Source organism: Armigeres subalbatus, chromosome 3 (assembly GCF_024139115.2).
Source record: "Armigeres subalbatus isolate Guangzhou_Male chromosome 3, GZ_Asu_2, whole genome shotgun sequence".
In the NCBI taxonomy this organism is placed as follows: Eukaryota; Metazoa; Arthropoda; class Insecta; order Diptera; family Culicidae; genus Armigeres; species Armigeres subalbatus.
This window is the reverse complement of record NC_085141.1, coordinates 83,577,948-83,591,820: the sequence shown is the minus strand read 5'-3', so window position 1 is coordinate 83,591,820 and position 13,873 is coordinate 83,577,948. Positions and strand designations below refer to the sequence as shown.

The window sequence follows — 13,873 nt, the reverse complement described above, 5'->3', positions numbered from 1 at the left end:
TCTGCGCGACCCACCAACATGCCGCTCGTGACCCCCCTGGGGGTCGGAACCCACAGATTGGGAAACCATGTCCTACGTCATATTGTGTTTGAATTGAATTTTTAGCTGCGGGAGATATCTGTAAAATATGTTTAGCGTGCATTGAGAAAATGAACGATAAGTTATCCTTATTGTCTATTGTCTTTTCTATGTTGCACACTACACTACTTAGATCGTATGAGGTGGTATTGGAGGGTCGGTTTCGACCCCGTTTCTCCTAACTTTCCACAGCCGCACACACAATAAAGCCCCAGAAATATAGAATAATGTTCTCGCTACAGTATAAACTACAAAAATTGGACAGAAAATTCATTTTTCGCGACTTCATGGCCTCTGCCATTTAGAGGGTCGGTTTGGGAACATTCTCTCCTACGGATATAGCTTTAGAATCAGACGATTTTTAGGTACGGTATATCTAATGACAAAGACAACATTGCTCCCAAAAGTAAAAATCTGGTTGCACTAGTTAAAACGGGAGTACGAGATAATTTGTAATATTTTTGGGGCTAGTCGCTATTAATTTGAAATTGTTCTAATTCTCGTCCGATTGCAATTGTTTGATTTTTGTAATCCATAATGCTTATTTAATGAGTGCTTAAAACAGATCGAATGGATCAGGAATAAAAATTTATTAAAAATTTTAAGTAATAGGGGAAAAGACGGCTTTGGCAGGTTTTGTTATATTATTGTCAGGGGGGTTTTTGTCGACCAAATTTTATGAAATTTGGCCACAATATTCTTTGATATGCAAAGAATGTTTAGGCCAAATTTGAGCCAGTCATAAAAAAACCCCTGACAATAATAGAACAAAACCTGTCAAAGCCGTCATTCCCCCTAGCTGAAAAATATGTTGTGCAAAATTCTCAAAACATTGTGAAGGAAAAAAATCATACAACATGACAAATATTTGAAAAATTCTCGAATACTCGATGTTATATGAAAGTAGATAAAATTCTAGGCCATACGTAAACATAAAACAGTAGATCACTTGAAAAAATTGGAATCATTCAATAAACAAAGTGTATTTATAATTATCGGAACGGTCTATAATTTACAAAATTTTTAGCCGTTCAATATTATTATATCTCGTGAACCCAAAAAAAAAATCTCACAATTTTCGTATAAAATCTTGGCATATGCAATTCTGCAAGGTTTTAATACAACAAATGTAAACTTTTCATACAAACTTAGAAAAAATGTAAGATTTCAATACAGTATTATAACAGTTCGGAAAAGTTTTGTACTGTATTAAAAACTGCCATTCGCTTCTCCAAGCCCGCGTGAAATCTGGACCGCTAGGCGTTCTGAACTCTCCAAATCGTCATCGTTGACGATCATACAATTTTTTTGTATGAATTGTTACGATCCATATAAATTGTTGAAAGTTAATAACTTGACACCATTATAGTTTATAAGAAATTTGTTAATTTCGTGACCTCTGTTGGAAACTTATAAAGATCTTAGAAAACCATAAGCATTCCAGGATTTTCTGTGGGGGGGAAAGATCGAAGACTAAGAAAGTCAAGAGGTCTAATGAACAAGTAAAAGGACAAAAGTTCGAATGAACTAAATTTAAAAATCTTTGATTTTATTTATATCATAATAATCCATAATCATTTTGGAAACATACAACAATAAAACAAAATAAACATAAAACAAAATCTAGCTTATAATTCCTCAGAATTTCTCCATCTTTATTTCAATGACAGTTCTATGGCCATGTCTTCATGTCTTGAAGAAGCAATGGTTGTCGAATTAATTTTTAAGCTCTCCTACATTGATTGATCATCATTGTTTGAATTAAAAGAGCAACTGCCATGCTGATTGGCAAAGCAATATTCATCATGAAAATCTTAGAGAATTTTACAAACTATGTGAGGATTCTGTCCGGAAACCCCAGAAGTCCATTTATTTTTAAATTTCTTTACACCAGAACTGTTGTCCAAATCAACTTTTCCTCTATTTGTCCTACCCACGAGTTGGAACGTGGAAGCGCTTCTGGATTGGAATTAATATAAAATTGAACTCAATGTTGAGGCTCAACTTTTGGCTAGATCAATAGACCGCAATGGTGTTTACGAAGATTTTGAGTAAGGTGGTGAATTCTCACCTTATTCTTAGAATATGATTGATGACATTTGTAATATGTTAGATTTTTATTTAGTCAAATTGTGTGAAAGCACAATCACATGGTGTTTGATCGAGAAACGTTCGAAAAGGGCAAAACGGTTTATTTAGTCTTTCCCTTGCAAAAGTAGTCCAATGAACTATTGAAGCACACATTTTAATAAATGTGGCAATGTTTGATGAATTTGCCAATTACTACGAAGGTTCAAAGAATACAAAACTGTCTTCCTATTTTACGATTAGTATTTCAAAAAATAATTACCCACCTCTACCGATTCTTCTGGCGATACTTTATCACTTCTGTTTCCGAAACAACACAGATGCATCATAATTACTCCACATGTATTAAACCACCGATGCTACGTGTTTCATAGTCGAAATATGTAATCCATTTTCGTAGCTTTTTGGAAAAATCAATCTTCGAACCATTTTATTGCACTGAAACAGCTACATATTTCCAGTAGTTTATTGTTTTCACCGCATCGAACTTCGCGACATCGATAATTAACCATCGATTGTTTCAGATGGATCACCGTCTGAACCGTTCAACCGCTGGAGCGCGACTGTCGGCTGCCGTAACATATCCTTCGTCCTTATCCGCGCACGCTTCCCCGTTGCGGAGGCCTGGAAATAGCAACGCGAACGCGAAAATAATAACTTCGTTACTATACTGACTTGCACTGTCTTGTGCATGAGTATTGTTCTATAGCACCCATTCCACAGCTCAGTTCGATATGGTGTAGGGGAACTGGAGGCTTGGGCAAAGTTGTTTCCATTATTGGCAAAGGGGCTTTTTTAGCTTCTATTTGAGTATTTTTGAAAGATGAAGGGGGGTGCCAAATTTTTTTCGTAATATGCGATTGGCATACGGGATTTTCAGAACATTCCAGGCAGTTTTCATCTGATTTAATTGATTTTAGTTAGTTTGAATATATGTAGATATTAGCTAGCTTCTATAGGTGATGCATTTGATTTTGCATAATTTGATGTAATAGATCTTTTTTTGAATAACAAAAAAAAAAACAATGCATGAGTTTTTATTTCATATATTAAATAAGAAATTTGTGCATCGCAGTCCCTGCTAATCCTCCCTGTACCTGTACCGTGGAATAGTTTGAGTGTTGATAAATAATTAACCAAGTTGCTTGTCCGTTCCATTATAAAGGCTTGGCACGGGTGGTGACTATTTGCGCGATACATGACAATAATAGTCAATTAAAAGCGCCAATGTGTAACTAAAGAAGTTAAGAAGTAGGTTTTGAAAGCAAATAGTATGAATATGAAAATACAATTTTAAGATTCTAAGTAGGTTTCAAGTGTGAATTATACTTTGCAGCTGTGCCAAACAAAATTCCTAGAGTTTCGTAAAATGTCCTACCAAATGCATTCTAGAGTCTATTCTACGGTACGATACTGTTGCATACTTCTATAGGCAGTTGTTTTTATCAATCAATACTGGCATGCGAAGGTACCGGAACTAAGTTCAGTTTCGAAACGAAAGCGGAAAGAGGCTAGTAGACATATATACACGTGCCTCGTTTTCGCTTTTTCCACAAGTTTGTTATTATGACGTGATTTTAGGTGAATAGGGAGAGCTACGACTTTATTTTGGCAACACCCTAACCGAAACTAGGGTCCAATGGTTTATTGATGAACTTCATGCATGCTTGGAAGCTATGTAAACAGTAGTTGATTATTTGAAGTGTGTAATTGACTGACTTATTATAATGTTGATTTTCAGCCTATTACTCAACTACAGTAACCATAGCTGACATGAGTGAAGCATTAACTTCCTTCACGGTATCTTCTTGGAAATTCTTTTAGATTTTCCTGTGACCAACTCTGGTAATTCATTTGATTATGTAATGCACATTAGCTTAAATGTCAGCATTTCGAGAATAAATCAACGACAATAGTTAAAGTTTCAATTGTCAGATAATTTGTACTTTCTACATGTACATGGGTGTAATAATTTGCAAACGTAAGCATGGTATCATTGGAAATCTGTATAAAAATCTTAATCGCCAAAAATTGCACAAAACAAATTTTTAGGTGAATAAAATCTTTGGTAGTGACATTACGTTACTTGTAAAACAACACATTAATTACATTTATTTATGTTCGACAATCATAATTTTCAGTAATACGCAGAAATGCATTTTGAACACGAGAACGCGTGTTCGTGTTCAAAACATTCTGAACACAGCCGCTGGCGGCGCCAGAGCACTGATGATGGTGGGGCACTTGCATTTTTGGCGCAATTGGTTCATGTATAATTTGACGTCAGTTGTAAGATACAATTGGGGCGTAATCAGTTAAGCGATGATTCGATTAATATCAGGCAATTTCGAATATTACGAAATTTTTATTGCATTTTATTGTCTATCTAATTTAAAAGAAATTCTTTGGAATTTTTTTCCAAAAACATCTTATTTCACGTATACCTTCGGATACCATCGGAAATTCCATTCCGAACAGACGTTTTTTTCCGACAGAAGTTTCGTTTTTGCTGCCGAAAAAAAAAACACTTTTTCGTGGCCTAAATTTAATTTAAATTCAAGTTATTGAAAAGAAAATTAAGAAAAGTTTAGGTTGAAAACCGCAGGACCGTAAGACAAGTTTATGTTCGAGACGAGCCAGCCTTGGGCTGAAAATCTCGCTAATACAGACATAAAAAAAAGTTTATGCTGAGCATCGTTACAGATGGATGGCGGATTTGGCAGTAGATGGAATTGGCAAGTCTGATTTTAGACGGTTGATGGTCGTGGTGGATTCAGTTAGCAGTATTCCGGACTAGACTGTCGATAACATTGTTCACGGATTGAGAGGTCGCAAAAGCCAGGTAAGTGACGAATAGATGTATCCAATGAGGAGAAATGATCTAAAAGCCCGATTCAGGAGTGCCTACGAGTTTAACGGTGACCTAGACCAGAAACCGTAGCGCGCTAATTGTGTCCAAGATGAAAATGTCCGTTGTTGAGTAACTGCGCAATACGCATCTTAAGATGAATGGGATGGCGTATGGCATCCATGGTTCTAGATATTGACGTCGAGATTACTTCTTTTCCTCGGAATTCATCCTGGGGACTGTAGCAAGCACGCCATATTTATTTATTTATTTCAATGTTTAGTTTATCTCTGTAAATATATTTATTTTGTTATTTATTTAAATTATAAAACTTTGCATGTATAGTTGCGTCTTTTGAAATAAATCTTTGTCTTGGATCACCGCAAGAATAGTCTAGAAGAAGTACGCCATTGAGTTACCTACGCTAAGAATTGAGTCTTATGAGTTCCCTACAGTCAGCTACCAAAGAAACACATGGGGTTTAGCCAGCATATAGCGCATCATGACGCCAAAAGTAGCGCGTGGCTTGCGGCCAACGACCCGCACGCCGGTCTTTTGAAGTTGCGTTGACCTTGGCTTGTCCGGCATTCCACGCTTGACACGATTCTTAGAGAGCAAGCTTACTGGCTAATTTGAATCGTCTGTGGCAATGAGATGTACGATTTTTGGGGATTTCGTGGATAAATTCTTGGGATGCTCGGGTTCGCAAATTTCAACTTCGTTGAGTTTCGCGAACTCTGGAGACAATGTCTAAAATTCCGCGGTATCTGAGGAATTTTCCAACTCAGAATCGTTCACTTTGTTCCGTTCCGTAGAAGAGGCAAAAGCGGTCACTTTTGTTCCGTGCCATAGTGTGTTTTGTAAGGTAAAAGTGACATAGTTTTTTTAGTAGGTTGTTAGCTAATATACGTTCTTTGTTTTCCTCTAGTAGAGCATAAGTTAGTAAAGCTCAGTATCGTCTATCTTGTGAGAAAATTGTGCAAGTGCAGATCCGTGTTAGAAGAGGTAAATCATTGAATTTGTAATATGTTAGATAGTGTCTCCAACTTCGTGCGTATGTGCTATTGTGTCTTGCAAATTAGGTCCGTGGCAGCATTGGTGAAGCCGACACACTACCCCCTATTATTACGACCGTTGTGACCCCACGCAACGGCTACAAAGGTTCCCGGGGTACACTTGGCCGGAGAAGGTTGCGAACCGTCTATTGCGCACCTTTGGCAGGCGAAGCCAACCACCGCAAATCACCGTAATCAACCACCGAAAACACCATCAATTTTCCATCGTTTAATCGTCCTCCTACGGCATAGCAGCAAATCGCCGTTGTCGTCGTCATCGTCAAGCAAAGTACCGACGGCGCATCAACTTTTCGTTTGCGCGCCAGGAGGACCATCGGCGCTTGTAGCGCGCCCACGCGTAAGCCCGCGCACCGTATGAGGGAGTGAGAGACCAGCAACATCGACGCAATTAGCCGTCCGTCGGCGTGAGTTCCGGCCCGGAGTAGTGCTTAAAGCAGCTCCGGCCCATCCGTAGGTCCTCCCCATCAAATGACTAGCTAGTACAGAGTGAGTAAAATGCATGCATAATTGTTTGTGTCGTCCATGGCCATGTGACTCAGTTAGAGGCACAACAATTTGTTTTCGTGAGTCGTCAGTAGCCCATTGAGGACGGCTCCGTGTGAAGCTCATCGCATGTGAGAAGGTGAGAGTGAGAGATTACCGGAGAAGTTTGTCGGAGTAAGCAGATGCCGGAGATACCGCTGGCGAAGAGAAATAGCGAAGAAGAGGTGTAAAGAGAGTGTACGCACGTAGAGAGTAGAGATTAGGGAATTGCACGCACACTATAAAGCGAGTTAGAGGGAAACCAGAGGGAATGCTAGGCCTAGGCAAATGCAAGGAATAAAGAAAGTGCATTAAAATCCATGTAATCTTGATTGGGAGCTTCATGTATGGGAGGAATCAGAGCCGAAATAAAAATCTAAAGTTAAAGCGTTAGACTGGTTCAAATGACAATGCGTGCAGTTTGAATGTATTTAGTTGATGTCCTTTAAAGATTTTATGTCGCTTCGTGGTCGAGTTTAGTTCTTTGTTGTTGTTGTATTTACTGGGTAGTCACCCGATTTGACTTTTGACCGGTTTCCAATCTTGGACGGGGTGAAACAGGAACTTTTGGGTTGGTCCGATGAGGAAAACCCCCGCCTGAATGACTTTGTTTCCGGGCCGGAAATCGGAGGAATTTATTCAGGAAATCTCTTGGGATTAGTTGTGTCCGCTCGGAAACGAGAAGTACGACGGACGCATTTAGGTTAGCCAGTCAGCTTTCTCTTTAAGAAAAGTGACCCTTCCCCTAAGAAGGTCTCAAGCCGGGCAACGAAAACTTGTTGGGCGGTCTCCTTCCAGGAGTGGCGCATAAGCCGCCCAATTTTAAACCGGAAACGCGACTGGCCGACCCGTTATATCTGGCGCCCAACAAAACAAGGCTTTTTCGGAATTTTTTGTAGCTGATTGTTTGTAAAATAACTTTTTATATTCAAGTTTGAATTTTTGTTGCATGAAAAAGCACATATTTATTTTGAAAGTGGAAAATTCATTGGAAGGGAACTCGAATTTCGGAAATTTATGTTTAAATATATGGTATTTTTGTTTTCTGTATTCATATTTATTATTTATGTTTATTTCAATAAACCTACATATTTGTTACATCATTGTTAATTTATTATATATTATTTACATTTTTGTTTCATAACTTATTTTCTTGTTCTATATTATTTATTGCTGAGTGTTATTTATTATATTATTCTGTTTGAATTTGGAAAATCATTAAAAGGTAGCTCAAAACGTATACTAGACTTAAGCCATAAAATTTACATCTTTGCGGTAGATCTTTGTTGAGTGTAATTTTTCTTCTGTTGTTAACTTGTTGGCACTATTTCAAAATGAATCAAGTTTTTCCCAGAGCCGAGGATCTCAACTCCGAGGAGATCGATTATGAGCTCGCGATTCGACAACAACCAGAAGAAGTTTTTAAGCTTGATTTGTCTGGAAGGCAAAGAACATTGAGACGTTTATTTAAGGAAGATCAGAAAGATGGACGCAACTATCGTTCGCCTTATTCCATTAGCGAGGAAGCGGCACACGTTGAAGGTAGAATTGAAAATTTAACAAAAGCATTGGAAAAGAGAGTTGAAATTAAACTAGAATCTCGAGTGATCCACTACTGGTATCGGGTTAAACGGGCGGTAGCTAGGAACGACGAAGAGAAGAAGTTGCGAAGAGATTTGGTAAGAAGAATCGAGACTGTTATGCAGAACTTTCAGTTTGGTCCCTCGCTTTCACCACAAACAACAAATAAATAAAATTATTCAGAGTAATGATGATGAAGCGAGTGGTCAAACTATGGGTGGAGCAGTAGGAGGACCAGGTGTATCAGAGGACTATTCTCATTTTCTCGATAATCCTCGCAAATCGATCGATTATTCTAAGGGTGCCATTCATAAAGAAACCGTGCAGACTAAGCAGGGGACAAGGCAGACACCGGATTCAGAGTTTGTGGTCTCGCGTCAAGAATGGGATGAAATGAAAGCCATGATGCAGTGTTTGATGAGTAAGTTTTCCGGGGATGGTCAGGTCAATCAGGTTACGCTTCCGAACGAGGAACACCGGAGGCAAACAGGAATATACGATAAACGACAAGAACTGCCGAGACAGAGAGAATCACGAAACAGCTATCGACAAAGGGAAATTCAGCCACACCAGGATTCTTTAAGCCTTAGTGAGGACGGACACCAATACAGAAGACATCAACCTCCAAGAGACAGCTCGCAATCAAGCGATGACGAGTGCTACAGGGACGACATCCCACAACTCCGAAGTTGGCCAAGGGTACATCATGGCGAGCAACGTCATCGGCCACCAGTAAACCACAACCGAGTCGAGAAGTGGAAGCTCCGATTTACGGGGGAACCTAGGGGCATGCCGATCGAAAACTTCCTGTACAAGGCGAAGAAGTTAGCCGAACGAGAAGGTGTGTCGAGAGACATTTTGCTTCGCGACATCCACATGCTTCTCGAAGGCGCAGCTTCCGACTGGTTCTTTACCTTCGTGGATGAACTGGTCACTTGGGACGTCTTCGAATCTAACATCGTCTACCGATTTGGAAATCCGAACAAGGATCAAGGGATCCGTTCAAGAATTCACGAACGCAAGCAGCAGAGAGGCGAATCTTTTATAGCGTTCGTAACGGAAATAGAGAAGCTTAATAAAATGCTGTCTCGTCCGTTGTCTACACGGAGGAAATTCGAAATAGTGTGGGACAATATGCGGCAGCATTATCGCTCCAAAATTTCGATTGTAGAGGTGAAGGACCTACAGCAGCTGACAAGACTGAACTACAGGATCGACGCAGCTGACCCGCAGTTGCAGTATCAAGCCAACGACAACCACGTCCGGCGGCCAATCAACCAGATTGATGCGGAAGAAAGCGACTATGACAGCGACCATTCAGCACCGATTAACGCGATTAGGGGGCGCAACGATACAGGAGAGCGTCAGAGGCAAACCAACTGCCACGAGAGACGCGGCCAACAGCATAACGAACAAGAACGACAAGCAGGTAACCAAGCAACATCGCCGATGATGTGTTGGAATTGTCAAACTCATGGACACGGATGGAGGCAATGTAACAGACCGAAAGTGGTATTTTGCTACGGCTGCGGTAATTTAGGAAGGACAACTCGGAACTGTGAGCGTTGCTCCAGGAACCAAGTCCGAGGTACCGATCAGCGGGGAAACGAATAGAAGGATGTCGGTCTGGGAACGCGAACATCCAAACAACGAAAGAAGTTCCCAAAGTAGCTGCGACAAACCTACCATACGATCCATTACTAGAAGTGTACCATATTAAGATTCGCGTCGGCAAGTGTCCCCATATTAGAGTAAAGATTTTCGATACAGACTGGGAAGCGCTGTTGGACTCTGGAGCAGGGATAAGTGTCCTCAACTCAAGAGAAGTAGTCGACAGATACGGACTGAAACTTCAACCAGCGTCGATCAGAGTTTCAACCGCAGATGGTTCCAATTACAGGTGTCTTGGATATGTTAATATTCCATTCACGTTCAAAAACATGACCAAAGTGATTCCTACAATCGTTGTTCCGGAAATCTCGCGACAGCTGATACTCGGAGCAGATTTCTGGGAAGCTTTCGGCATACGACCGATGATCGACCTTGGAAATGGTCCGGAAACCCTCGAAATCACCGCTCCGAGCGATAGTGAAGCCATCTGCTATACGATAGAACCATCAAACCAACTACCGACGATAGAACATGAAGAAAGCGATGAGACCCTGGACATTCCAGTCTACGAAGGACCGACGGAAACAGCAGCCGATCCGGAGAATATCGAGACGGAGCATGCATTAACAGATGGACAACGAGCGCAGCTGATCGACGTGATAAAAAAGTTTGAGCTGACGTCAGAAGGCAAACTCGGGAGGACACATCTAATCGAACACGAGATTGTCTTGAAGGATGGAGTGAAACCTCGAAACCCTCCAATGTACAAGTGTTCACCCTACATACAAGAGGCAATAAATGCGGAGGTAGAACGCTTCAAACAGCTTGACGCCATCGAGGAGTGCTATAGCGAGTGGACGAATCCACTCGTTCCTGTCCGCAAGAAAAACGGGAAAGTACGGGTGTGTTTGGATTCTAGAAAGATCAACAAACTGACAGTAAAAGACTCTTACCCAATGCGGAATATGCAAGACATATTCCGACGATTGGGTAAAGCCAAATACTTCACAGTGATCGATCTAAAAGACGCCTACTTTCAGATCCCTCTGAAAGAAGGTAGTCGAAACTATACTGCATTCCGTACTGCGAAAGGTGTGTTCCGGTTCAAAGTGCTTCCGTTCGGGGTGATGAACGCACCTTTTACGATGTCACGTCTAATGGACAAAGCGCTCGGATTCGACCTTGAACCGTTCGTTTTCGTCTATTTAGACGACATTGTCATCGCTTCCGAGACGTTCGAAGAACATCTTCGGCTTTTACAAATAGTGGCAGAAAGACTAAACGGAGCAGGACTGACGATTTCCGTAGAGAAATCCCGTTTTTGTCGGAAGCAGGTCATGTACCTTGGGTACCTTTTGAACAAGGACGGGCTGGCGGTAGACGTATCTCGAATCCAGCCAATATTGGACTATGCACGGCCGCGGAATCAGGAAGACATTCGTCGTCTTATGGGTCTGGCTGGATTCTATCAGCGGTTCATCAAGGACTACAGCCGGATCACAGCCCCAATCACGGACCTGTTGACCAAGGAGAACAAGAAGGTAGTATGGACCAAAGAAGCAGAAAATGGGTTTAACGAATTGAAATCGGTGCTGACCTCAGCACCCATTTTAGGCAATCCTGATTTTACTAAAACCTTTACCATCGAATCAGACGCATCCGATCGCGCAGTGGGAGCAGCTCTGGTCCAAGAGCAGGGTGGTGAAACCAGAGTAATCAGCTATTTCAGCAAGAAACTGAATCGGACGCAACGACGATACTCGGCAGTGGAAAAAGAGTGCTTGGGAGTACTGTCCGCCATTCACCACTTCCGGCACTACGTCGAGGGAACCAAGTTCCGCGTCATTACGGACGCTCGCAGCCTGCTGTGGCTGTTTAACGTGGGAGCAGAGACGGGAAACGCGAAGCTGTTGAGGTGGGCACTCCGGATACAGGCGTACGACTTCGACTTGCTGTATCGGAAAGGGAAGGCGAACATCACCGCCGATTGCCTGTCTCGAGCAGTACAAATTGACGTCATCGCGGCCTCACAACCGGACGCTGAATATGAAGATTTGATGGAGGAGATTCGGAACAACCCGATAAAGCACAAAGACTACCGAATCGTAGATGGCGTGGTTTATCGGTTCGTAAAGGTAAAAGATCGGATGAGTGACCCTAGGTTCGAGTGGAAGCAGCTCCCTACCGAAACGCAGAAGAAGGATGTCATTCAAAGGGAGCACGATAAGGCCCATTTCGGATACGAAAAGACGTTAGCCGCGATCAAGCAACGGTATTTCTGGCCAAAAATGAATGGGAAATCAAGAAACATTGTAGAGAATGCTTAACTTGTCAGGTGAGCAAATCTGGCAATGTGAACGTAACGCCACCGATGGGAGCACAGAAGCCAGTGGAGTACCCGTGGCAGTTTGTAACCCTGGATTACGTTGGGCCGCTGCCACCCTCGGGGAAGAATAGAAGCACATGTCTCTTGGTGGCCACTGACGTTTTCAGTAAGTTCGTTCTCATCCAGCCATTCCGTGAAGCAAAGGCTAACTCGCTTGCTGAATTCGTGGAAAATATGATTTTCCGACTCTTTGGCGTTCCTGAAATCATTCTTACGGATAATGGTTCTCAATTTGTTTCGAAGCGATTCAAAGACCTACTGGAAGCATACCACGTAAATCACTGGTTAACGCCGGCCTACCATCCTCAGGTAAACAATACGGAACGAGTGAACAGGGTCATCACTACGGCTATCCGTGCGACGCTGAAGAAGGACCACAAACACTGGGCAGACGACATCCAGTCCATTGCTAACGCTATTAGGAATGCTGTCCACGATTCGACGAAATACAGCCCCTATTTCACTGTTTTTGGACGAAATCAGGTTTCCGATGGCATGGAATATAGTAGGATGCGTGACAATTATAATTCGAAAGATGACGATAGGCGAAAGAAGTTGTTCGAGGAAATTAGAACCAATCTGTCAGCGGCGTATAAGAGGCACGCCAAAGCGTACAACTTGCGCTCAAATCCAAGCTGCCCTGCGTATAGGGAAGGAGAAAGGGTCCTGAAGCAGACGTTTGAGCTCTCAGACAAGGGCAAAGGGTTCTGCAAAAAGCTAGCCCCAAAATATGAGCCTGCTGTGGTTAGGAAGGTTTTGGGTACAAATACGTACGAACTTGAGGACGATTCCGGTAAAAGAATCGGAGTTTACTTCGCCAATCGACTCAAGAAGTTGCATTCCCCTCCGTGTGTTCCATAAGCGGAAATTTTGTCCAGCTATGTACCTCTTTTAGAGCGACAATTCACCGATGAACGAAAACACCTACGGGGTCATAACATCTACGGACAGATCGACGGACTCGTGTTTAGGAGGTTCTTGGACTGACTAGCACTGAGGGTACCGACTGAGCCTAAAACTACGACAATTTAAAAAGCTATGCAACTTTCTGAAAGTAACTACGAACAACTAAGCTTCGCGGAAATACCGTAACTCGGGCAGACATTTTCCAAAACAAACCACGATTTGAGACAATTGAAGACGCGAATTCCCGATTATGTCGTTCTCACTCTTCAGTGAGCTGTACATATGTAAATATTAGTTTATTAGTTAGCCTACTTCCCTATCACTTAAATTAGATTAGTACTTAGCTTAAATTAATTGAATATTAAAAACACTCACGATATCCACTTGGATTCGTTCTGGTCGTCCACATCCTTCGGATGCCGACTGGATTTATTCTCCTGGTGACTTCGTAAAGGAGGAGCCAGCGTTGTAAATATCCTAAAAGTAAAAATTGTTGATATTTGTTGTTTGATTACTTACGTTATTTATTATTTATGCTTAGTCTTTCGTAGTTTTGTCGATTGAAGTAAATCCGTTTTTTCTCAATGTTGTCCACTTCCTTATTCGTAACAATTCAGTATAGTCCACGCCAATGTCCTTATACAGTAGTCATCCTTCGTTTGTTTATATTTTTTCCTTAAGTCCTGAGATAGTGCCCTTGTTGGTACTTTGTGTTGGTCTTCCGTCCGACGCAGTAAGTAAATATTCCCGTCCCGTTTATCCATCATTCCATCGTCC

At 41.7% G+C, this 13,873-nt stretch overlaps 2 protein-coding genes across 3 annotated transcripts in view; one reads left to right on the top strand and one right to left on the bottom strand.

Moving 5' to 3' along the window:
- Window positions 1–2,742, bottom strand: part of LOC134219743 (choline transporter-like protein 1) — a 40,062-nt gene extending 37,320 nt beyond the window's left edge. For both annotated transcript variants that reach the window (XM_062698606.1, XM_062698607.1), the window contains exon 1: window positions 2,433–2,742. In XM_062698606.1, coding sequence (XP_062554590.1) covers window positions 2,433–2,495 — 63 coding nt within the window. In that variant the 5' untranslated portion in view covers window positions 2,496–2,742. The remainder of the gene's footprint in view (window positions 1–2,432) is intronic.
- Window positions 2,743–7,946: 5,204 nt separating this feature from the next.
- LOC134221780 (uncharacterized) lies at window positions 7,947–13,051 on the top strand. The gene is made up of 4 exons (XM_062700965.1): window positions 7,947–8,291; window positions 8,377–9,622; window positions 9,898–12,076; window positions 12,121–13,051. Exons 1-4 carry the CDS (start codon window positions 7,947–7,949, stop codon window positions 13,049–13,051), a joined length of 4,701 nt encoding a protein of 1,566 aa, XP_062556949.1.
- The last annotated feature ends 822 nt before the right edge of the window (window positions 13,052–13,873 follow it).